Source organism: Drosophila montana, unplaced genomic scaffold (genome assembly GCF_035044405.1).
Source record: "Drosophila montana isolate Dmon_TW-CO22-7 unplaced genomic scaffold, ASM3504440v1 contig_402_1, whole genome shotgun sequence".
Taxonomy (NCBI): Eukaryota; Metazoa; Arthropoda; class Insecta; order Diptera; family Drosophilidae; genus Drosophila; species Drosophila montana.
The window spans coordinates 5,634,601-5,660,947 of record NW_026998739.1 but is presented as its reverse complement, the minus strand read 5'-3'; the positions used below and the strand labels follow the sequence as shown (position 1 = coordinate 5,660,947).

General features: G+C 36.6%; 1 protein-coding gene across 2 annotated transcripts; it reads right to left on the bottom strand.

The window, feature by feature from the left end:
• Positions 1 to 1,155: 1,155 nt before the first annotated feature.
• Positions 1,156 to 26,347, bottom strand: ZnT35C (Zinc transporter 35C). Of its 2 annotated transcripts, XM_064697779.1 has the most exons (8): positions 26,278 to 26,347; positions 25,118 to 25,278; positions 19,869 to 19,979; positions 18,898 to 19,018; positions 12,971 to 13,150; positions 3,839 to 4,370; positions 2,092 to 2,239; positions 1,156 to 1,702 (listed from the first exon to the last, which is right to left on the bottom strand). In XM_064697779.1, exons 1-8 carry the CDS (start codon positions 26,307 to 26,309, stop codon positions 1,557 to 1,559), a joined length of 1,431 nt encoding a protein of 476 aa, XP_064553849.1. In that variant the 5' UTR covers positions 26,310 to 26,347; the 3' UTR covers positions 1,156 to 1,556. The 2 variants fall into 2 exon arrangements, with proteins under 2 accessions (XP_064553849.1, XP_064553850.1); XM_064697780.1 differs by lacking the exons at positions 25,118 to 25,278; positions 26,278 to 26,347 and adding an exon at positions 24,603 to 24,835.

Below are 26,347 nucleotides of genomic sequence, written 5' to 3'. Positions count from 1 at the left end.
ATCTATGGGAATTCTAGGTCAACGTATAGATATAAAGCGATAGATTGCATTTGAAATTTGTTAGCAAATCATACATTTAAGCATAACTAGAGTTTCATTAGGCTGGCAAATACCGCTAAGAGGCAGCTATATATAAAAACCAAACCGAATATCGTTTGTTGAAAGAAATATGAATATAGGAGCTCTTCATTTTATATTTGCTTCTTTAAGCTATGCATAAATATATGATATGATTATTCTAGTGTTATATTTAGAAGAAAAGAACATTTTTTGAACAAAAAAGGAATTGTTACTCGAGAATTACCTATTGAGCTATATGATATAGTAGTATATTATATCATTCATTAAGCAACCTCTCCTCTAGAAGAGATCTCTCATATATTAGAATCAAACAAGTTTAATTATATGTTGAAAATAAAATAAAAGGTTGTTCATAACAAAAGTAAAATTTTTCACCGATTGTTTTTCTAAAAGCTATAAGTTATTGTGTGCTCCGAGTTTTTTCATGTATAAGGATCAAACAAGTTTAATTATATCTTGAAAACAAACAGAAAGGTTTTTCATAACAAAAGTCAAGTTTTTCATGGATTGTTCCTATATAAGCTATAAGATATAGTGATCCAATCAGACGAACATATACATATTAACTAAAAGACGGAAGGAGTAGCTCCTAGTGCATAGAAACTGACAGAAACGGACAGACAAGTTTCTGTATGCATATTTCTATAGTATATATTGTAGAGCAAAAAAACATTAATTTAATAAAATATTATTATTATAAAAATATAATTAATAATTTATTATTTTTAACATTACTTACCCCACTTGTTATCCATAATATTTTTCTTTCTATTATCCATTTATGACTCACTTTCAATTAAATGAATTCCATTTTAATCCATTTCTCGTGGATGTTACAAAAAAAGTTTATATGTAACATCTTCATGGTTAGATTATTCAAATGTTTTTAATTATAGTTGATTGTTTTTTCCAATTTTTTTGACTCAATGAGTAAATTGTAATTACACAAATCACACTCTCGATTTCTTATAAGCAACATACATGGTCACATTAATGTGACTTAACGCACACACACCGTAAAAAAAATATGTTTTATCCAACGATCCTTTCACTAGCAAAGAAGCAGAATTCCAGTTAAAATGATTTTTAATTTTATTGATTTTTATTTTTGGCCAAAAAACTGAATATTCTAAACTTCAGTTTTTGTTGTATTTATGTTATTGGCAGACGATCGAGTGAACCACTGTGTTTGAAAATATGATGAAAATGTTAATATTATGTGACGTGATGGAAAACGTGTCGCATTATATTTAGGATTATTGTCTCTCGTCTGGCCAAAGCCAACTGATGGGCACTTGTTTGCACTTTACATAGCGTGTGTGTAAAGTGAAGGCGTGTGAAGAGGGGGAGCTTATCTCCTAGATACAGATACATTTTGGTAAGCGAATGTACGGGGCTAAACAGTATACATGTTTGTGGCTTTACGAGCTAATTGAACAATAAACTTCAGTGAGCGCTTTCAATAATACATGTGGTTACTTCTCCGGCACCGAGCACTGGACACAGTTCTCCATTTCGGCCGTATAATCCTCAATTTGGATGGTCGTCTCGAAGAAATTGTAGCGCAAATGAACCGCTGAAGTGGCCGCATCGAGTATCTGCTTGGCATTGGCATTGGCGCCTGTAATAGAGAAAGAGAGACACAAGTTGAGCGAGAGAAAGTGAGCAACGATTAGCGAAACGAATGCTGATAACATTGATGGGCGCCCCGCCGAAATTGGCCACTCTTAAAAAGCCATTTCAAAAATAATTAAGCTAATTGCGCGCGTTTGCCGTGGACATGATGCGATGCGCCTAACCCAACGGACAGCAGCAGCACCTCCGACAGCCCCACCAGTAGCAGCAGCAGCAGCAACAAAAACAACAGCAGTGAATCCATTGGGATAATTACCATGCCGAGCACACACAGTCGAAAATACACACATGTAGCTACCCCCTCCACCCTCTCTCCCACATACACTCTTTCAGCTCCCAGTAGGTTTGTTCGGTTGATTCCCCGAGGCTACTCACCAATGGCCAAATGCGCAGATAGCGCCACTTTATTAATGCTCAGCGCCCAGATGCGCAAATTGTGAACACGCTCCACGCCTTCAATGCGCTGGAATATCTGCAATACCTCGGCATAATGCATATAGTTCGGGGTGCCCTCCATTAGTACCTACAAAAAAGCAAAAAATAGCAAGTAACAGAGTTAAATTATAATAAGTGTAATAGAAATTATAATAAATATAATTAACATATAATAAGTAAATGTAATAAAATGAATTAGAAATATAATACGATATTCTTGGTGAATTTTATGTCTGTACACATTTAAATATACAGAAATTATATACTTAAATATTGCAATAATAAAATTAGCTACATTTAACAAGCGCAAAAAACTCAAACTTTTAAGTTTTAATATACAATATTTCCTAGGCGGCTTTAAACCCATAAAATGTTGAATAAACAAGAATAATATTGTAATTATAAAATACAAACTATATTAATATTCATTATACTATATTTTATAATTGGAAAAATTCCTAAATAAACATAAATTTATTATAATTTTTTTGTACAATTATGTATTATAAATGTTAAAGAAAGTTATCTTTCCATGCACATACATTCAAAATTTATGTTATTAAATTTTATTTCAATTTATTTGGTATTTCAACAAATTTTTTAAAAACCCTATTAAAATTATCTTTTGAAAATATTTCACGTAAAATGCAGCATTATTTCCCCTGTCGAAGCAGTTCTAAGAAATTATTAAATTTTAAATATATCTTTTCTTTTCTTTCTCTTTTTAAATAAATTAAACGTAAACAAATTTTGTTTATATATGAAAATAAAAACCAGCTCTAGACTATAAAATCTTTAAAGTGCAACTACAATCGAATTTCAATGATTATTTCAAAATGTTAATACAATAAAAAATGCTAAAGTCCTATAAATTAAGGTAATAATATATAATTGTTCGGAACTTAATCGGTTAAATGGGTGGTCAAAGATTTAAACATATATTCAAATTGAAGTAGAGTTGAAGATAGTACGGGCAGAATTAAATTTCCAAAGCGGAAGCTGGCTGAAAAATTAACATCACAATTTTAAGCACGGGCAAGGCCGGGTAATGCCTGCTAGTATTATATCGTTTTATATAATATAATATAATTTTAGCAAAAGTGTTGAATTATTTAAATACACAAATACAATTAAAACAGAAAACTTATTAGTGTATGCAATTTGCATATTCTTCATGCAATACAAAATAATTGTGCACGTAAGTAAATTGACTTTTAGAAAAACTATTTACTCTTAAAGTTTATAATTCAGTATTAATGTAAATGGATGATTTCATTAAAGGGGTAAAAAAAGTAAAGGACAATAAAAGTTAATTAAATTTAACTAATTGATTAGATCAAAGCTAAATCCAACTCTAATTGGGCAAACCACGAAGGGTAACCACAAATTATATTAGGCAAAATTAGGAACTAAATACTATTGCTCACTAACTATTTTTTAGATTAATGTTATTTAATTAAAATAAATATATTTGGCAAATTAAAAAATTATATATGCTTCCAATAAGTATTTTGCATAATGTAAATGAAGTAAAAAGATGTTTAGCAAAAAAGATTCAAAAGGGAAAGCATTAAAATATTTTTCGAGAGAGAGTTATTCAAATTTAAATACAAATATTATTTAAGCAAAAGTTATTTAAACTCTTATCTTTTTGTTCAATTAGATTAAGTTGAAAGATTTAACTCACCAAAAGGGCATCCTTCATAATTGTAAATGTGGTGAAGAGCACAATAATGGAAAAGACAAACGTACAAATTGGATCGACAATTGCGTATTCTGGCCAAAAGAAGATCACGCCGGCGGCCACAAAGACGCCGACGCTTTGGATAACATCGCCAATTACGTGAATGAAAGCGGCCCGGACGTTCATGTTGACAGCCTCGCGGCCCACCTGGCCGCCATGATGATGGGCGCCAGGTGCCGTTTCCGCCAGGACGGCGGCTATTTCCAGATCCAATCCTGGATCCACAAGTTTGGCATTCTGATACGAGTAACTGGGCAGACCAGCGGCGGGCAATTCGGCATCCTCCGGATCAAAGGCGACGCCGCCTTCGATGCGTTTCGTCGGCGATGCGGCACAGGGCGTCGATGTGGCACTCACATGAGCTGTGGCCTTCTTATGCTTCTTGCCGCGCTTGTTGCTCTTTGAGCTGCCATGGCTGTGACCATGCCCGCCGCCCAAGCCGTGCGAGTGGCCGTGCTGCAGCTGCACGCCCATGCTGAAATGGTAAGAGAAATTGAAAACGTTATCACAAATATTTAATATACTTGAAAATGTTGCAAGCCAGGCGCCGCCAGTCTCCGGTGTAGCCCACACACACACACACTCACCCACCTGCATTTACCTGCCCGCGGGCCATACGGCCACGGGACTCCGGCCGCAAAACAAAAAACATTCACAATAGCAACAAAAAAAATTAAAAAGAAACTTTTTCGGGCATGCGGCGGACGCTTTTGCATTGTTTGGCATTTTATTTCAGCATTTTAATGCAACTGCAGCCATGTAGCCAAACAAACACACTGTGCACAGTGGTGAGGGAAACACAAAAAAATAGTTTTGACAACAATAATAATCCAATGGGAAATGTAAAAGAAAGCCTTATTCAATTTAAGAATTTATATATTAATTTTATAATTAATTTAATATATTAATATTTTTATTTATTATTTTTTTATATATTTGTATTCATTATTTCCAAAATTCATATGTAACTGTGTTCATATTTTGACTATTTATTTATTCTTTATACCATCAATATTTTTATTTTTAAATTTTATATATTATTCATTATTGGAAAATTCAAACGAAATATATTTTTATTTATATTTTTAATATTCTGTTATATATATTATTATTAATAATAATAAATATTTTATATTCATATGAAAGATATTTTAAGTTTATTCATAAATTTTATATGATATTTATATAAAATAATATATTATTTGTAATATAGGTTTAATTCAAAAAAAAATTATGTTTTAGTTTTATTGATTAATTTTATATATTATTAATATTTTTATTTATTAATTTGAAAAATTCAAATGAACATTCAATATATTTTGTTTATTTGTTAATATTATATATTATTAATAATTCTTTGAACAATTCATATGAATGTTTGTATTTATTTATTAATTTTATATATTATTTATATTTTCATTTACATATTTATTTATTTTACATATTATTAATATTTTTAATCACTTTATATATAAAATATATAAAACATATAAAATATATATTTTTATTTATTGATATATTTAGTATATTATTAATATTTTTATTGATTCATTTTATATATTGTTTATATTTTTATTTATTCATTTTATATACTAATTTTTCTTTCGAAAGTTGACATGAAACTTTGCCAAGTGGCCCATATAAAAAATCTAAATCTATTTTCATTGTATTTTTTTCATTATTCATTTATAATTTTATATTATTTTAATGCACTGCGAACAACTAGGTATCTTGTGCCTCTTTATCAAATTAATTCCAGCCTAGTCTCGTCCAGTCCTATCATAAATATAAATTCAATTTTTTCCACTGACAAAGCTCCTATATCTCTAGTATTTAGGCTGAGTACCCCCCGCAGCTGAGAAAATCTCAGCCTGTTCTAGAGAAAGTGCTTTAAACTTTTATTGCTCTCAAAAACTTGAAGTTTATCCTATGCAATATAAAAAATTATGCATTTAAAGCAAACGAAGCAGTTTTAAAAATGACTACAAAGTGCTCCATAAAACAAAAACTTGGCAGTGCAGGTTGATTTAAGATATTGGGAAAATCATATTCCAAGCAGAATTTCCCTGAAGTCAAATCTAACACAAGTCTAAGCATACATAAATTGAATAATGGCTGTTTGGCTCTTGTTTTAGCTATTTTCAATTTTATAATTTAATTAAATTGAAATATGTTTAAGATATTGTCACACTGTAAGGCCGTGTATTGGTGCTCTGTGTACCGGAAGGTGTGCGAGCCGCTCGACCGCCCATTCAACTAGGTCCGTCCGCCCGTCCGTCCGTCCGTCCGTTTGACCCGCTGCTGTGGATCCGGATGCACCGTCGCATGCAAATACAAATGTATTGTCGAAAATGGCGACCGGTTTACTAGCCCCACACCAGCACATACTCACACACCCACACACACCCACAGCACACACACATTTTGGCACATCCCTGTATGGCCCACCCCCCCGGAGCGATATGGTGCCTCGGTGACCGGCTGGTTGGATGGCATGCATCAGGCAGTTAATAGCTCGGCACATTGACTTTTTATTCATTTTAAATGCTCCGACATTGCAGATTTATGGGTTTTCTATTTGGGGGAAAAGGCCATGACCAAAACTCTGCCAGCCAGCAATGCCTGCCGCCCAGTACCCCTCTCCCCCGTTCTCTCTGATCTGTTGTGGCTGTCCATAGCTCTTTGCCGGCTGCACTTAGCCGGCTTTTTGGAAACAATACAATGCCAGTCCGGGCATCAATAAATAAACTGGCATAAATTACGCACAGGCCAATGGCATACACACAACCCATACACGAACACACACACACACACACTCGCACAATGAACAGCGTCGTTTGCGGCTAATTGACGTGACGTCACAGTTGAACCCAAGATACCATTGCGCAATCAAAACAAACTGCTTTTGGGTATTAAAAGTGCATACCAAAACTTCAAATTAAAACACTTTCCCGGCTCAAAAACAACAGTGACAAGAATCGCACGAAAAAACTTGCTGCAGCCGTGTGGAAATCCGGATAATACTGAAAGGGATATTTAAACCATGCTCCGAACAAAATAATTGCTTTTTATAAAAAATCATATTACACACTCTTTGAGTACGTATCCGAAAAAAAATATTGTAAAAATTATTTAGTATACTAATTCGATATGTTTGAATTTTAAATAAAATAAAATAAAAATTGTATATTATTTTTGTATGGTTAAAAAATGGGTGTAGAACATTTCACAATATTTTTATGAGCACCTCAGCATGTGCAACAAGCGGCTTGTCATATGCCCTGTTCGCAGTTTGCAAACAGTTGAAACGGGCCAATATGGCTAAGGCATTTGGGCGTAAGGATTCGTATTTTAAAATGTCTAGCATCGTTTTTTAGCCTTACAGCCAGATGCTGGTAAAATAAGAGAAACATTAAATAGAGCCAATATGCTCGTCTTATACTCTGTTAGCAAAGTGTGCGTTTTTTCAGGTTAACCAAAATGATTAGCTTCATTGCGTTTTCACAATTTTTTTTAAGGAACTTTTTAAAAGTAAAATATAATTGTATAGTAATATCTATCTCAAAATGATCACATTTATTGACACATTTTTTTAGTTGGCTGCATTTTGCATCTATCTGAAAATTAAATTGAATATGCGTTTCTTTGACTCTGAATTATGATATATTTTTTTAAAATGCTTAACGCTTGCAATTCCACACCATTTGAAGCTTCGTAAAGGCTTTCTGTTATTCTAGAGTCTATAGCAAACACTGCTTTTGCTAGAACTTGGAGCTTCTTGAAATAGTTATACAGAATACCCGCTCATAGTTAGGTAATAATATCTTGTTGGTTCTTTTATTTATATAAAAAAAATAATTGAAATAGGTGAAATCTTTAAATAAAAATTTACTTTCTTATTTAAATCATATTTTATTTTGCCAGGCTTTTTATACCCTTGTAGAGGGCTTTATAATTTTGTCATGAGCATAGAAGGCAACATCACCGGCCCTATAAAGTATATTTATTCTAGATCACAGGAACTTTCGCTTGAAAATTAAATTCTTGTATGGAAAACTTTTTGTTTATCCAGATATCTTGACCAAACGCGACATTTACTATTTGAACTATGCTTCTAACATAGGAGCCAAATCTTATAAGCATGGCAATTCCATATTATATAGCACTATATGACTAATCCGTAGAAAATTAAGTTCTTGTATGGCAACAAATTGTGTGTTTCCAAGCTATTATTAAACTCAGCATTGACGAGCTTCACAATTTTCACATATCTGCTATACCGTAAAGCAAATGTATACAAGGGTATTAAATCATCTGCCAAGGTTATCTTTACTTTCTCGTTACTTATGCTTCATTTATTTCTAGATGATTTAATTCCTGCGCCTTTGCAGTCTTTTTTTTTTTGTGTTTCTTTTCCTATGCCACTTGAGAGTTATAAGAGTACTGAACCTGAGCTTGTTAGCCTGACAAGTCAATTTCATTTTCAATTTCTAGAAGCAGGCAGTGTTGGCGGCATTCCCTAGAAGAACAACAAATGCGGCTATAATTTGTCAAAAATAAAGAAAAAAAAAAGAGCACCCTCTCCTCCAACCACGCTCGGAGCACAGCTGGGTCGCAGTTGGCGCGTTGATGGGCACTAAATAAATTGTACAGGGCAGGTCTTTGGTTTCTCTTGGTATTTCTTCTGCTGCTGCTGCTGCTTCTGCTGCTGTTCCTACTCACTGCCTGTGGCTACCACCCGTCACGCGGTCAACAACAGCAACAACACCACGGCTTGGCCGTGTTGGCTGCATGAAAGTCCTGCGAGCAGGATTCAATGCCGAGCACATACGCTTTTTGACTTTGAACATCCGATTGCCAAGGCATTTGCACAGAGCGCCAAAAGCGCTGCGAGCTGCGCGCTGCGAGTAGCTGCGTGTGTGTCCTCGAGCGCAAAAAATGCCAATGTGTTGTGTTGTTGCTGCAGGATTTCTAGTCATTCGTCTCGCTCTAACCATTTGGCGCCCCATTGTTGTTCCAACTGCGTCGCTGTAATTTGTAGCGCGCAATGAAGCATTTCCCTTGATTTTGCGGCATCTTTACTCGCCTCGTTAGTGGCCAACAAACGACAGCAGCCATGACAACGCCAACACCAGGACTACGACCAGGACGCAGGACGCACGACCCAGCACCAAGGACCAGCCAGCAGGACTAGCTAGCTCCTGGCAACATCAACGACAACGACAACGGCAACGGGAACGGCGACTTGCGCCAGGCAACATGTCCTGATTTAATTGACAGGAACATAAATATTAGCGCATATCTTGGCTGACGCACCCCGCTCACCACCTTGTCGCAGCACGCCACGGCGTATGTGACTGGGACAAAACCATGGATGTCGGGGGCATGTCAACTCCGACTGAGCAGCAGCAGCAGCAGCAGCTCGTTAAGCTGTCGCCCATTGAAACCGGACCAGCAATGGGCCACGTTTATTACGCTTCTCTTAATGCACAATTTTACAACCGAGTGTTGTTATTTATTTGCCCCGCACTGTTGTGCTCCTGTCAATGGAGCACGTAACCAGCAGCACCGAAAAATCAGCCAAAAGGCTTTATCCTGAATACTATTTAAATACAATCATTGGGTAAATGTGAATGCACTCGAGACATGAATCACTTCATTTAAATGCCAGTTAATTCATTTCGCTTGCATCGATTTAAAAAAGTTTAATGAGTTGAACGCTTCGGTTTAAAACTTTAAATGATTTACAATTTGAATTGCAAAAGGTCGTTTTAAGGCAGAAATATAGATATATAAGGCCTGTTTATCGTACAAATAACACAATACGGACGGCTTAAATAAATAAAATAAAAATAAAAAGGATTCTAAAAGTAAATACGCTAGAATAATTCATAGCTGTCAATTAACTTGGATTGCAATAAGTCGAAATGTTTTTGCATTATATGAAGAACAAAACAATTAATTCCAAGCTTACATTTCAGCTTTTCTTCAAGCACTGGGAAATGCCTTTATCTGTGTATCGCCAATTTAATGTATAGAAGTTGATTTTTTTTTTTAAATTTTGACTTCAATAGAAGGAAATGTTTTTGGATTAAAAATATAAACAAAACATTTCATCCAAGCGTTCAAAATATAAACTTTTTCCGAAAGTAATTAATCAACTGAAACTGGAAAGCTCTTTAATCTATCTATAATTCCCACTTTAATAGCAGTTCGAACCTTAGGTTTATCTTCACATAATAATTAATTTTAATTTTCAAAATTTGCCGATGAACTTGCAGTTGTTTTGCACTTTGTGTGCATGCGAATTTCAATTGTTCAATAAGTCACAATTTTAGCTTCAGGCTGGTTTTAAACTTAGGCGTACAGATTGGTTTTGAACTACATTTTAGGGAATGTTGCAAACTTCCAATCAAATTGAGATCCAAACTATCCAAAACTTTCACGGCTAAAACTAAGCGCTAAATTGCTGCAAACATCTCGCCACTCGCTCGCTGTCTCGCTCGCTCTCCCTCTCTCTCTCTCTCCCTCTCCCTCTGTCTCTATTTTCCTCAGCACATTCCACTCTCCCGACCTACGCGTCATTCTCATATTTCAGCTGGTTTCGCTAATGTCCCACCTGCCATTTACGGCTCTAGCCACGCTTTTGTGTGCATGCGTGTACCTGTGTGTGGTTGTGTGCCTGTGTGTGTGTGTATGTGTGCGTTCCTAATGGCCGTTTTTAACGATGTGGAATCGTCGACATTGCCACTTTACGCTGCCACTTTGAGCGGCTAGAGGTAAATCTAACAAAGCCCCACGCAAAAGTTGTTGCCTTCCTTCTGGCTTTTGCTAATTGAACTTAAAACTCGACAAACTCTTAAATGAAACTAAGTAAAAAGCCTTCAAAAAGCAGCCACTGGCACTACACCAGCTACTATACCATTATTGATGGTCTAGCTAATCTCATGGGTTGACTATCAGATACCCTATACAAATGCAAAAAGAATTCCAACAAAAATAACAAGATGTGACAATATATCTAGACTTAAAATAGTTGCTTAAATGAAAAAACTAGGTATACTCTATAGAAGAGGACTTAAGTGCTTTACAATTTCCGGTCAAACAGTGGAAGGCATTCAAAAATATAACTATCCTGAATCCTAATATACCCAACGATTACATACCAAAATTTGGTGCCTCTAGCTCTTATAGGCTTTGAGATATGCTCAAGAACAACATCCCAATATATCGATTTTTATCGATTGCATGAAAAGTTACCGATATCGGCAAAAGATATAGCTGATCAAGAATATATATACCTCATGCCATCGGAGATGCTATCTTCTGCCCGGGAATAATATTAACACAACTTCAATAGGGTAAATTAAAAAACGAACAATTTTAAATGGATTTTTAATTTTCAAATAAATAATTGGCACAACTAACATACCCGTTTCCAACACTCTTTCTCGTTACAGAACACTGCAATGGGATATTACAACAATTGCAACAATTACAAAACGAGCTTTCGAGATCGCATAACAGCAAAAGGTGACCATTTAATTTCGCTGCTCGCCGTGCAGCCAAACGCGTTGGCGGCGGGGTGGGGAGATAAGTCAAGCCCCCGCGTTAACTTGACTTTCTATTCTGATGACCTACCTCCCCGACCGTACCTAACCGAACTGGGCCGGACTATTGCCACGCCCCTTACTTAGGAAAAAAGCTCTCGGTAAAGTTGCTGTTGCTGCCGCTGCACGTTTTTCACAATCAATTCACGTAATCAAACAATTCAAGTGGCAAACACTGAAAATGCCAACGTCAACTGGAAAATTTGCGCTACTACCAACAACAAGAAGACCAAAAGGGCATACAACGGCGGGTCGCCGCACACACACACCCAAACACATGCACACACACACACTCACAAGCATGTGCCGAGCATTGAAACGTTTCGATTTATGCGCCAAAAACTATGCTTCGACAGCCACAGAAACGAGCAGCATGCAAGAGGGGCGGCGGGTCGGAGGCGTGCTGAATAAAGACGTTGAGGAGCTAAAGGGAAGGGGGCTGACGGCTGAGGGGTGTGCCAAGTGGCAGCTACAGTTGCAGGTGCTGCATACGATGCAATCAAAACAAGCAAAACAAACAAGCCTCAAGACAGCCGACGAAGCAGAAATACTCTACTTTAATGGAAGTAATCGATTAAATAACGATAAATCATCATAAAACTTAGGAAAGCTTAAGAAATTAAACTTTTTAATTGAAATAAATTTGCATTCAAATAAAATCAAAATACTGTTAAAATGGTTGATTGATTATACATGCTTAGTCCGTATATAGTTAAAATGATGACTATGAAAATCGAAAGGTATCGATATTTTTCAAATACAAAATTAAAAAGCTTACTGAATACATAAATATGGTGTGCTAAGATATTCATAAAAAATCGTATATATTAAAATATTTGAATAATTGAAAATCGATAATCGGTAATCGATAAAACGATAATTTATCAAAATCGATAACACAAATTCTATGTGAAAGTACAAAAAGAGTAGTTATCTTCATTGTTCCACTGTCAATTCAATTAGTTTGAACTTTTAAGGCAGGTAAATCACATCGTAAAATTATTATACCCTTTCAAAAATAAATTTTAAAAAAAGCTAAGGGTAGAGAAGAACTCCACCTTGGGACAAGCCCAACACAAACACAAGCAAAAATCGTCGCCGTAGTCGCAGTCATCGTTGGCGTCGCTTTTGCCTTTTGTTGACGGAAAAAATTCGAAACTTGTGGATAGAAAAGTTGTCGCTAAAATGTGGAGAAAGTTACCGCAACAACTGGCGGATACGACTCGGCAAAAATAAAACTAAGGGAATGGTATACGAAACGGCATAGGAATGCCGTGCCAGGACAGTTGCATTGTTGACCCATTTGCTGGCCCATGCCCGGACAAGTTGATTGCGGCAATTGCAATTGGAAAACTGCCCAGGGGAGTTTGGGCCCAAAATGCAGGCAGACAACAAACAGACCCAAGTTTCGGCCAGACATTTACAGACAGCTACAGCGACAGCTACTGCATCCAATGGTACTTACATGACATTCACCAAAATTGCTAGGCCCGATGTGATCAGCATGATCTTGGCATCCACCTCATAGTCGCCACTAATGAGCCGTCCAATTGCCAGCCAAACGAGTATTCCAGTTATGACCCAGATCATAAATACGGAGGCCATGGCGCCAATTACCTCCGCCCGATACCAGCCAAATGACATTCTGTCGAAGATAAAATTATAAAGTTTTTAATCAAGTTCAAGTTAGAAAAGTTCAGATTGTGTCAAAGATATTATTCTTAGTGAGACATATTCGTGGGCGAAAATTAAAAGATATTCTGCATAGAGATAAATTTGGGAAAGAAGGGAAAATAAAATAGATAAGAAATAAGTTGAAATGTTGTTTTTTTGAAAGAAATGCCTTAACATACATTTTATATTAGGAGTTGTTGATATATGTTGACATAAGGAGTATTTTCTAGCTAAGCTCGAGCCCAATGGAAAAATAACGAAACATTTCCTGAATCATTTAATATTTTATCTACATGTTTTCTTTATGTTTTATTTGTAGTTAATAAATAATTATATAAATAATAATTGAGAATATTTACTAGCTAAATTTGAGCTAAAAGAAAAATTATATATTTTTGCGATATCAAAATCATTTTATATTTTTTTTCATATAATTTTGTTTTACTTTTCATTTGTAATTGACAATTAATTAAATAAATAATGAATGGAAAATGGAGAAACTTTTCCAGAACATAAATAAAAATATTAAAAGTAATAACTGTTCTAAACATTATTTAAGTTAACGAATCGAAAGAATCAGACATAGAAACGGATGAGTATGCTTTGGAACGTCCCGAAACGTCGATCCTTATGTTAAAGAGAATATTTTTTTAATATGGACCATTAGAGAATTTTCTTATATATATATATAAATTATATATACTATAGACTTAAACTATAAAAGATAAAGAATTTTAGATATAATTCAAATTTAAATTATAAAAGATGAAATATTATAAAATATAAAGAAATATATCTATATTTAAATTTAAATTTTAAAAGAAAATGGTTATATTAGTGTGAATTCAAAATTAAAGAATTATATAGTTTTTTAAATTCAAATTATAAATGAATTTAATCTATATTTAAATTCGAATTATAAAGAAACAATATTTGGAATTGGAATTTGGAAATATCTTCCGAAGTGTTACTAGAATAAACAATTCTTTCATATTGTTATCAATATTAATAAACAACTAATATTCCTCAAGAGTTTTTTATACATGATTTCGAAGAATTTATTTGCCGAGTTTGCATAAAAATTACCTTTAAAAAAAAAACTACAGTGAACTAGATAGACGTATAAGAATCATAACATTAAATCAAATGATAAAGCAATTTCCATGAGCATGTCCTACGCCGCATTTAAATGATGATGAGAAGCCGAAAGTCCGTGGGGAGGGGGAGAGGAGGCGGTATAAAATTAACATAAGTTGATAAATGCGCCCCAAAAATTTGTCAAATGCCATTTTAATTTGAGTGTCTCGGGTTTTAGGGGCGCGCCGAGTGTCCAGCTGCGTTGGGGCGGTCAGACACAAGGGGCGGGCGGGGGTGGTACTAAAGGTATGAGATATTTTGGGCTGGGTTGGGTTGGGTTTTTTTTGGTGTTCCCTAATGTAATGAGCGCATTGCATGCGCGGCGTGTTTGTTTTTTTTTTTTATATTCATTTTTTTGTGGCTCCAAAGTCAACACCTGGACGCGCGTTCAATTAAAGCGCCGTCCGCAAGGGGGCGCCACTCTCGTTATAAAATTGAAATAATGGCAATGCCAACAATTTTGCCAGCCTGCCAACCCGTTGTCCCATTTTAGAGCTGCTAACTAATGCGACACACCGGCAGCCAACTACAACAACAACGACAACAATAACAAAATGCTTGCAACGAATGTCTCGCCATAATAATACAATTTAATTTCCAGCAAACATCCGTCGCATAGCGCCTAACCCCTCTGCCCCTGCCGCATCAGCAGATTGTGTCAATGTATGAAACGCTATATATATAAGTATATGTATATATATAAGTATATGTATATATAATTGTGTGCTGGAACCCTTGCAAGTGCAGCCATTTGCTTAATGACCGCCTGCCGACTCTCTGGTTTCGGCTTCCATTGCTGCTGCTGGTGGAGCCAAAGGCGCGACTGGAGGGAGAACTGGCTGCTGGGAGCGCCGCCAGCGTAGTTGCCACCTTATGCACTGGCACATTGGTCTGGATGCTGGCCAAAAACTAACATAAACCAGCCAAAAACAAGCAGGCGTGCTCAAGTCAATACTGCCCGACTAGCAGATACCCTGTACCCAGCATGTGCGCATGCTAAGCGTGATTTTTATTTTTATAGACCTTTTGACAGAGTATCCGCATTTTATAATAATTTGATCTGCGCGAAAAGCCAAATTTAGTCGCTAGTTCTTATAGTCTATTGGACAGATACGATTATATTAACTGTGCTTTTCAGACTGATCGAGAATATATACACATGTTTATATCTGTTTATACCAAGCGAGAATCTACATACCATACATACATAGGTCTTGTAAATCTCGAGATATGTAAAAAAAAATCGCATTTCGATATCAATTTTTATCGAGTATATAAAAACGCTGAAAGTTATCGATAACTTGCGAATGACTGAAGCTGCAAGGGCACTTGTAACAGCTTAGACCACAATTTTTAGACTTCAGCACTTGCAAGTCTCGAAATATGCTTAAACCACATATCGATATCGATTTTTTATCGATAATTTGAAAATACTGTATGACACACAACAGTCTACATACCAAATATAATGTATCTACATCTTGTAAACCTCGAGATATGCTCAAAAAAACTGCTATTCGATATAGATTTTTTTTACGATATTACTATAAAGCTGACTGTTATCGATAATTTGCAACAGACAGAAACTGCAAGGGCACTAGTAGCAGCTACGTCCAGAGGACAGACAGATGGACAAGGCTAACATATAGTATCAGATTATCAGATACAAGGAATCGAATCGGATCTGTTAATGCTGCGCTAGCAATAATATACGTTACGGGCTCGCAGATGTTTCTTCTGCCTTTTAAATATCCCTGCACAACAACATGCCCTTTGTAAGCCATTTAAAGGGCATTAAAAGAAATACGAGTGCACATGATATATAGCTGAACGAGTGTGCAGTAGATATCATTGTGTGCTGTTAATTGGGTTGCACTTTCCAGCTGATACAAATTAAAAGCAGCAGGCGAAATGTTGAAGATCATAAAATAATTTAAATAGTAGGGCGTGAACGAAGCAACAAGTAATTAAATAAATTACTAGCAATTATAATAAACAATATATATATGTGATATATTATATATAAGACATAATATTAATAATATATTTAATGTATATTTTAATATATAGTACTGCACATATATAGGTTTATATAAAGGCCTTGGGCTGAGCTCTGATAGGTCATATAATAACCCATTATTCCAAACTTTAAAATTGTCATAAGTAATACATAATCTTAAGTGAAGTTATTTTCTTTTAGGAAACGTACCAAAAGTGTGAAATATTATTTATCTCTATATTTTACAAATTATTTAAGAGACTAAAACTATAATTAAGAAGACTCATGATAATATTTTAAAAGCTACTTCAAGTTTGCAAACCTTAGCATTATTCACGGAACCAACTATTGGCCAATGCATTGGCTCAAAGTACGTTTCATTAATCTGGTTCTTTAGTTCTATGAAGCCAGGTTTTGATTCGAACTTGTGATTTCACATTTTTTATAATTTGAATATATTTAATAAATTTTCAATGACAATTCATTTTGTTATAAATTAAAATTATTTTTTTGTGTATGCATGTTTTTAGGAAAACAGAAGCAAATATATAAACGCAATAATATTTTAAAATATTCAAATAAAGAAAACAATTGTTTCAGATCAAATGGTTTTTCGAAAAAATATGAATCGGTCTTTCAGCGAGTTATTTTAATTAATTTCTTGGTTTTTTTTTTTAGCTGTGAATCATTCTAATTAATAGTTTTTGAGTTTCTTATCTAATTGCGAACCAGTGTGCAGTGTTTGGCGTTCGTTTGTGTTCAGCGTTTCTGCGTTTGCCTTTGCAATTGTGCAAATGTGTTTTGTTTTGATAAATTAGGCTTGTCAACTTGGCAGCGGCAATGGGAGCGAATACGAGAACCAGAACGAGAACGGCAACAGCAAGGCTCTGTGAACCGCACGGAGCCGGAGCTGGAGCAGTAGCAGTGGCAGGAGCTGGTGCATGGAGCACCGCACAAGGCTGAGGCTTGCAACCAGGCGCTGCACATGCTGCAACAACAGCAACAATAACAAGAGCAACAACAACATCAACAAGAGAAGGCACAAAGTCTGAGGCAGCGGCAGAAAATTTACAAAATTACCATGCAACACGCTTGAAATTGCAAAAGTTTTTCATTATTCACTTTGTGGCTGCAGTCGAGTCGTCGAGTGAGTGAGATTTTTGCATGAATGAGCAGAACGTGCCGGGTGGGGCCCAACAGCCAAGAGAACAAGCAACCAGAATGAGAACCAGAACCAAAACGAGAACGAGAACAAGCACGGGAATGGGTAAGAGAAACGAGGAACAAGATGGATGCAAAGCACCCACTCGATGGCTCAGAGCCTCAGACTTGAACCAGCCCCTTAAGAGGCGTGTTGGAGTGAGGGATACGCAGTTCCAAAAGACCAATTGAAAAATGTGCAATGGCCAAATGTACGCAAGAGCAGCAGCAACAGCAGCAGTACAAACAGCAACTGCAGCAGTCAGTGAAAATTTGGAAACAGGCTTTTCGCCTAATTAGACGAAGGCGAAGAGAGCAGCCGGGGGGCGTTGCCAAAAGCTTCAATGCGGACATAGCTAGCCAAGCGGCAGAAATGATGCCAAAAAAAGAAAACCCAAGCTAGTCGAAGATTAAATACTCTAGCTGTTTTAGAAAAAAGTATAGAAGTACGATAAATGGGTATAGCCACAGCACAATGTTCTGTTGGCATTCGATTATTTCTGCGACTGCTAAGTATCTAGAAAAGATTTAGTTGTCCCAACTACAATGTTTTAAGAGCGTAAAAAGTCTCTTAAAGCCCAAGTTCAATTAATTATTTTTAAAAATAAAATTTAATTTCTCCTTTAAAAAAAAAACCTATTTATATTGGAGAACTTAGAGATCAATTGTGTTTTAATTAAAGCACAGAGAAGAAAAAGCCGGACCTAAAGCCGGACAACCTCATTTAGTATCAAACCTCAGTTAAATAAATCTGAAGGATAAAACTGAAAATTATCAAGTTTTTGAAGACCAAACCCTTTGGACAGACATCTATCTCTACATTAAGCCTAAGATTCGAGCCCAGAGTTTCATTGCACATTTGTCTAACTGACAAACTGACTTTCTTCTAAACTTCTTTCAATTATCGAATAAATAGCGATAAATTTAAATATTGTATGCATTATCCATTAATTAAAAGTTTTCGACAAATAAGTTCTTCACACTTTCAATTTCAGCATCAACTGACGAAAGATATCATTGAAAAGAATTTCTTAAAATAGTTTTTGCAATAATTTTAAGCGTTGCCAACTACTTGAAATATGCATTTTAGCTGCTCTTTTGGTAGTTTATTCAAAAAAAATTTGTTGCCTCACTGTCGCACAGGTCAAAAGTTCGAGTTACGCATGAGGAAACCCAGCATATTTGAGCGCTGTGTCAAAAAGTAGTTTGGCAATGCACAAAAAAAAAAAAGAAATAAAAGAAGAAAGTTGAACGTTTTATTGATTTCCCTTAGACTTTGTGTCAGTTCACGGCAAGGAGTTGGCGAAAGTCCTTCACCGAATGCAAGTGTTTGGGGGCGTGGGATGTTGGGGGGGGAGGGTAGTTAGACGGCGCATACATACCGTTGCGTAGATGGACGTCCGGCTATCCAGATGGCAAACAGTGAGATCATAAAACTGGCGAAATCGGTTAGCAAGTGTGCGGCATCCGTTGCAATGGCCAAGCTGTTCGATAAAACGCCACCTGTCGGCCAAAAAGAGAAGAGCGAGAAAGTAAAGGGTAAATAAATGCAAGAAGAGCAGCAAGAAAAAATAGAAAACAAAACAGCAAAAAAATTAACTTGCAATCTGCGGGAATAGTGCATGGACAAAGACAAGCCACCAGCCATCCCTTCCAATGCCCAAAGTGCCCCCCCCCCCTACCCTTTGCCCCACCCTCATTGAATGGTTAGCAAAAACAGCAAAAAGGAGGTGCCGCATTCAGCCAGTCAACAATTTCGATTTAAAGGCAATGAAGGAATGAGGCAAAAGTGGCAGAGAAAGCACACAGCAGGTGGGAAAGGAGGGGGAGGAGCGAAGGAAAAGCAAGCGAATGTGGCCAACAGCTCCGATGGCACATTGTAGGTAATTGCAAAGCGATTAACAGCAACAGCCGACAATGGGGACGACAGCGTCGCATTGGCATTGGCAGCGCTTGGAAATTAAATGTTTATTGTATAACAGCCCACTCTATAAAGTGTGTTGCTTGGTTAAGGTACGGCAGCAGACAGTAAGCCCTTCCGGTCGCCATATTGTTGCACTTCCGGTGCTCAGTTTTTAATCGTCTCGTCGTCTCGTGCTTTTCCTTCTGCTTTCTACTTTCCCCCCGTTTTTTTTTTTTTTGTTATAAAGCTTTGTTTGACTGACATTTTAACCAAGCTCTCTGGAGTTGAGCGAAATTAGTTGAGGGAATTCAAAGTAAACAATAAAAAATCAAAGCGAAATGCAAAAATGTTAAGAGAGAAACAACAACAAAAAAAAAGAAGCAGAATTGTCAGCATATGACCCTTGCCCTGGGCTTGACAACTGGCTTGATTCCGTACACCCAAACTCACCCACAATTTCAGCAATCATGAAAACCAAACACAAAACGCTGGCAATGATCAGCTTACGGCGCGCCTTCACGTCTACGCCCTCGCTGCGCGCCCGATGGCAATGATCCCGAACTGGAACGAGAAAAGTTGGCGGAAAAAATATTAATATAATATATAAAATGAGCAATATATTTATAAAATGTATAAAGTATATATTGAAGGGGAGCTGGAATATTAGGAGATTTAATTTAATATATAATATAATTAATAAATAATAATAATAATCTATTTCCAAGATAGCTTGATAGATAAAAGACATTATTTTAATAAATACAACAAAATGTAGTTTTTATAGAAAAATTAAAAAGACTTATAGTTTTAATCTACAAAATTGAATATACAATTAAATTAAATTGAAAAGGAAGAATTATTTCGCGGAATATTAATAAGGATCTTATTAAAATAAATATGAAAAAAATTGAATTTTATGAGGAAAGTAAAAAGAACCATAAAATTCATAGTAAATCAATTTCACAGATGAGAAAATTAAATATAATTATAATAAGCATAAATTAAATATGAAGAATCAATATCTCAGAAAAATTTCATTTTAATAAATACATACATAATGTAAGTTTTTTAGAACACTTAAAAAGAATTATAGTTTTCCTTAATTAAATAAAAATCTATTATAAAATTATAACAAATTAAAAATGGAGAATTATTTCTAATTTTTAATATAAAATAATATGAATTTTTTAAGAAATATAAGAGGAATTATAAATATAATAAATGACAATAAATATATAAATATTACCGAGATATTTTGATAGACGAAATATTAAATTTATATAAAACAAAAAATAATATCAGTTTAAAAAAAAAAATAAAAAATGATTATGGGAAAAGTAAGAAATATACAACAACGCAAAATCTAATGTACAAACATTGTAATTAAAATAGGAAAAATAAAAGTCCACGATATCCTGATGGACAAAATATTTAATTTTAATAAAAATACAACAAATAGTATAAAATATGGGAAAGAAACAAAGGATTATATGATCGCAAAAACCTACCTAGAATTATAATAAATTAAATAAGAAAAATAAATTCATAAGATATCTTGGAAAAAGGGGAAATCGATTCCCAAGACAACATTACATATAAATATTTGATTTTATTAAAAATACAACAGTGCATTCTAATATCTTATATATAATTATATTAAATTAAATAGGAACAGGAATAAAATTGAAAATTCCCTAATTTTTCTTAATAAAATAATTTAAAAATGTATCAGTTTTATGGAATAGGTAAGAAAAAATATCAGTTCGCAAAATTTATAATTAAAGTAAATAAGAAGATAATTATAGTAAATTAAATAGGAAGAATAGACAACAGTTATCCACAAGAAAACTAAATTGAAGGATATTTTTTAAATTCTGTAACATTAATAACTCTCTCGAAATGATTTTGAGCTTTAGAAATCCGAAAATATTTGTTAAATTATATCATAAAATTGTCAGTTAGCTTAAAATGAGATACTAAAATTCTTAAATTTCAGGGAAAATCGATTTCCTTTTTCTTATACGCTGATCCCATTGAAAATGGGTCAAAGGGGACAATGTTTTTGTGCAAGTGTATGTAACAAGCCGAAGGAAGCATCTCCGAATCCATAAAGTATATATATTCTTGATCAGCATTAATAGCCAAACCGATCTATCCATGTCCGTGTGTCCGTCCCTTCGTCCCTCCGTCCGTCTGTCCGCATGAATGAACGCAAGGATCTCAGAATCTATAAGATCTGGAGACTTGAGAGCTTGTACATAGTTCATTCCCAGTGCCCGCGCAGTACATGTTAACGATAATCGGTGAAGGGTATCCCCTAGTCGGAAACTCCCGACTAGAACTTGTATTTACATATTTCTGTAGAAATGTTAAAAATATGTGGCTGGACCATGTGGCGTATGCGTTGCACGAGTTGACCCCAGGGAAACTGTTACCCCAACCAACTTCACTTACTTTCTTCTCTGTCTCTCCCTCGTTCTTCTTCTTCCCTGCCATCTGTTATGCCGTTTACATATTTACAAAACAGGCATTTAAATTTATTTAACATGGTACGTGAATAATGACCACCGACGCTGTTTGCTATGGTTGCCACGCCTCGCATCTGCATGCATGGAGCTGCTCCTGCTGCTGCTTCTGTTGCCCATGTCCTGATTTTGCCACGGCACAGACACACTCACACACACACTCATACACACACGAGCGAAGTTGGACCTGGAATGCTTGGGCAGTCGGTACCCAGTTTTTGGTGTCAGTGACAGACTCGCCCCGTTGGCCGCTGGCTAGGAGCAGTCTATTAAATACTTTATTGCATTTGTCGCAGCCGTATTTCATGCTTTGTCATTTCCGCTGCATTTTCTTTGCACTCTCTTCTTCTTCTTCTTCATTTTTGTTTGTAGCCCTGCCCCCCGCGCCATCGTGTTGTGCAGTTTTCCTTTGTTCACTATAGCAATGCGGCTTGCAGGGAAGACTGGCGGAGGTGAGAGGAAGAGATTGTGCATATGCTTCGCTTGTAGCTTGGCTGGTTGCGCGGTTTCTTCATTTGAATTCAGCACAAGGACGTCACCGTCTGCGTCTGCGTTCGCCCTCGGCCTCCTGCACAGAGTCCCACTGAGTCTCTGCTGGCGCCAACTCCTACTGCACAATGGCAGTAACAATGCCGGCAGCGAAATTAAATTCCAGTGCATAACCAGCCAGTCAGCCAGCGAGTCAGCCAAGCAGCCAGGCAGCCAGGCAGCGTTCAGGTACGAATTCCCAATGCCACATGAACATTTCACCTATTAGACCCGCACAACAACACACAGTTTGCCGCCTCAGCTGGCAGCTCCTTCGCCTGGTTGTCCTCCATTGCCGTCGCCGTCGTCATCATCGCTGCAGCTGATGCATAAAAATCATCATACCTGCAATTTAAACAACTCCGATCCATCTGCATCTTTAATTGGTACGCCTTGGACGACCTGTTTGTTTGCGTCAATGTGGAAATGTTTCCCCATTTTCCAAAGGTCCTGCTTGCTGCTTGCAATTCATTGAAGTCTTTCGAATGCCAACAATGCGCACTTCTTATAAATTATTAATGATCAGGCACCTTACAATGTCGTAATTATGTACAAATAAAAAATTGAAACGGACTGCTGTTTAAAAATACTTGACTTTAAGACGAAACTTAAGTTCAATATGATAAATCTATATTATATATACATGCAGATATATAATATATATATATCTCTTTTATTTTTATGTGTAATACAGCATTTTATAAGCACAGACACAACACTAAACGATAAATTGTAATACTTGAGAATCGCATAGAAAGGCGAGTGAGGCACAAGGAGAGAGGGACAGAGCGCGAAAAAATAACTTCCGCATTTATGACATATTATATTATAAAAATATATTTTACAGGGCATATGAAATATCTGAAAAGTTCTTTAGCTTCTTATTTTGTTAATTTACTATACCACTTTTTTTAACAGTGTATTCTAGAGATACGCATATGAAAGCACAACCGCTTAATGCATTGACTTGTGAGCTACTTTTTTAGTTTGCCCACTATCAAATTTTACAGGGTATATACACATGTACCTTCACACTTCACTAGCTCCTTCCGCAACGTAACCATTTCATTTAATCTTAGATAACACTAGAATTATCGACTGTTGCGCAAGATTACTCTGCTCGGACTAAACGCATCTGGACCGGACTTAACAAGCGACTGTTGCTAGTTAGTTAGTTAGATTTAGCTTGAGCTCAGGTAACTCAGCTGTTTAGTGACATGCTGCACTTATTATTCAGCTGCTTGTTAGCTGATGCACATGGTGCAGCAGATGATTAGGCAACTAGATTGGCTGCTAGCTGATTGTTGATATTGGCCACAAGCCGACTTGGACGCAACTCGGAGGAACTTCGTCTAGACATGATGTAATGTCATTTAAGGTCGTTCGTCTGCCAATAAATCCAATCAGCAGCAGTGCAAAGAAGACGCCACCACGAAAGCTGCGCTGCAGACTTATCGAAGAGGAAATTAAAATGCAGACTTGATCGAGGCAAAGGAGACCGTTGCTGGACGGGAAATGGGTCTGGAACTGCATAGTTTTGGCAATTTACTATATAGAAGAAATACGTGTGCTCAAATCGAGCGTGAACGACTTGTAAATGCCCTATAATGAAGAACAAGCTGGTCAACTGTGTATATGTATGTAACAAGATATAATCTAGGCTATAATCTAGGCTAAAAATGTAGAGGAAAATATGACATACAAGAAATAATATTCCAAATTTGAAGCAAGTTTTTGCAGACGAACAGAGGGAAGGACATGCTCGGCATAAAATAAATATGTTGCATACATATGCACATAGATATTCAAGCTCACTTTTAAGCCATTTTTAAATGGGTGCAGGGTATAAAAATGAGCCAGTCATTTATTTGGCTGCGTTGTCATACGTAAATTATGTCCCAGTTCTGGCAATTTATGGCATATGGCAATAGTCAAGCGGCGATCCGAGCATAAATTTTGATTATGTCCAGGCGAGGCAGCTGTGCTGCTTTCGCCACAAAATTGCGACCAAGTTAGCAAGCTTTGGAAAATCATCAACTGATTGATGACAGGGCGTTGGGTTGTGCTTGGCTGGGTGGGGTGGGGTGGGGTTGGGTGGTTGATTGGACGGGTGTTAAGAATATTTGCTCACCGTAACCAGTTAGACGGACGTTCTCTAGACACGGTGACTTCAACATCGTCATTTTTGACGTTGTCGTCGTCGTTGTCTTCGTCATCGTCGTCTGTTGATAAACACGGGCGTTGTTCATTTCCATTTCCGTGTCGTCTGCCAATTAGCGCACATTACCGGGTAATAGCACACAAATTGCGCTAAAATTTTCGATTTTCAAACTCAACTGAACACAATCAACATATAAACCTGACGAAAAATGCTGTGAAAACTAATTTTCCTGTTGTTTTTCACCCTCTCTCTCTCTCTCTCTGTCTCGCTCTCCCTCTCTCTTTCTCACTCTGTCTTCGATGTTTGTTTTCCTGCATTGACTTTTACTGCAATAACGCAAAATGTTTCTGCTGCGTTTTCTTGATAATTTATGAATGACTGCAAATTGCTTTGCGCTGATTGAAAGCGACACGAAAAGTGCCAAAGTTTATCAACACACACACCCCCCCCCCCCCCCCTTACCAAACCCCTGCAGACAAGCTTACCTTCAATTTCAACGTTGTTGGAGCGGCCATGCAAACAGAAAATCTGCGAAGGTGTTGCAGGTGCATTGTTGTTGTTGCCATTGCCAGGGACGCCTCCGTCGCTGCCGCCGCCGCGCTCCACAGACGGCAGCGTTGGCGTCGTACCGTAATTGTTGCTGCGCCTGCAAATGCAAAAGAATGAGATAGCTATATAAGACACATACATATACATATGCATTAATGTGTGATCGCAGCGAGTATATCGATACTCAATATATCGATATCGACGCATTTAATTGTTTTTGGTATTTTATTTTTGCACAGCAAAACTTTTAACTAAAAAAAAATACACAATAGAGCATTAAATCGCCTGATGGCTGGCAAGTACGCCGCTTAGCCAACACAATGTAAGCGCACGCTACGTCGCACCCCGCACACCGGCCGCTTTATCCTCAATGCGCGTAATGAGCAGCGGGAATAAAAAGAAACGAAGAAAATACGCCGAGGCGAACGAAGCGCATGAAAAGGGTTTTTTTGATAGGTGCTAAAATGAAAACTGCAACGAAAAATTCAATTTGAAGTTTTGTTACTTAACCCAAACTACGGCGACTACTTAATGCCACGCCCCCGCTTATAGCGCCCCTTCATCAACGGCACGACAACAGCGTGGGTGCACACACACACATGTGTGTGTGTGTGTGTGTATGTGCCTGTGAGCGGCTGTGTGATGTGCCCGTTGATAAGTTTGCTGTATGTGTGAGGATGGTTGGATCGGAGTGCGGGGGAGGTGCGTAATTTTTACTACGAAAAGTGCAAATGGCGCTAAACTACTTGCTCTGCAAGTTTGCAACGCAATTGCAGCACAAAAAGAAAAGGAGGAGAAAGAAAAAAATGGACCGAGTATTTTCTTTAGAGACTTTTCTTCAGCCACTTCACTCGTAGCCCGCTTCTATCAGCCAAGTTTCGAGGCCTTTTCACACCTCTGACAGTTGTCGCGGATCCCACGGTCTGGCGCTTTTACGCCTATTTAACAAATCAGCAGCTCATTTGGCGACTTTGCTGCTCTTTATGGTAATTTGTCTAAGATTTTCAACTTATATTTTGTGCATGCAAAAAATTTGCACAAAATCTTTCGACTGCAAACTTTCTGCACCGCCCAATAACACCCGCTGTCAACTTACGTCACAATCGGCGTGTCTTCACTTCTCGACATTATTGGAGAATAACAAAATGCACAAAAAACAAAGAAAA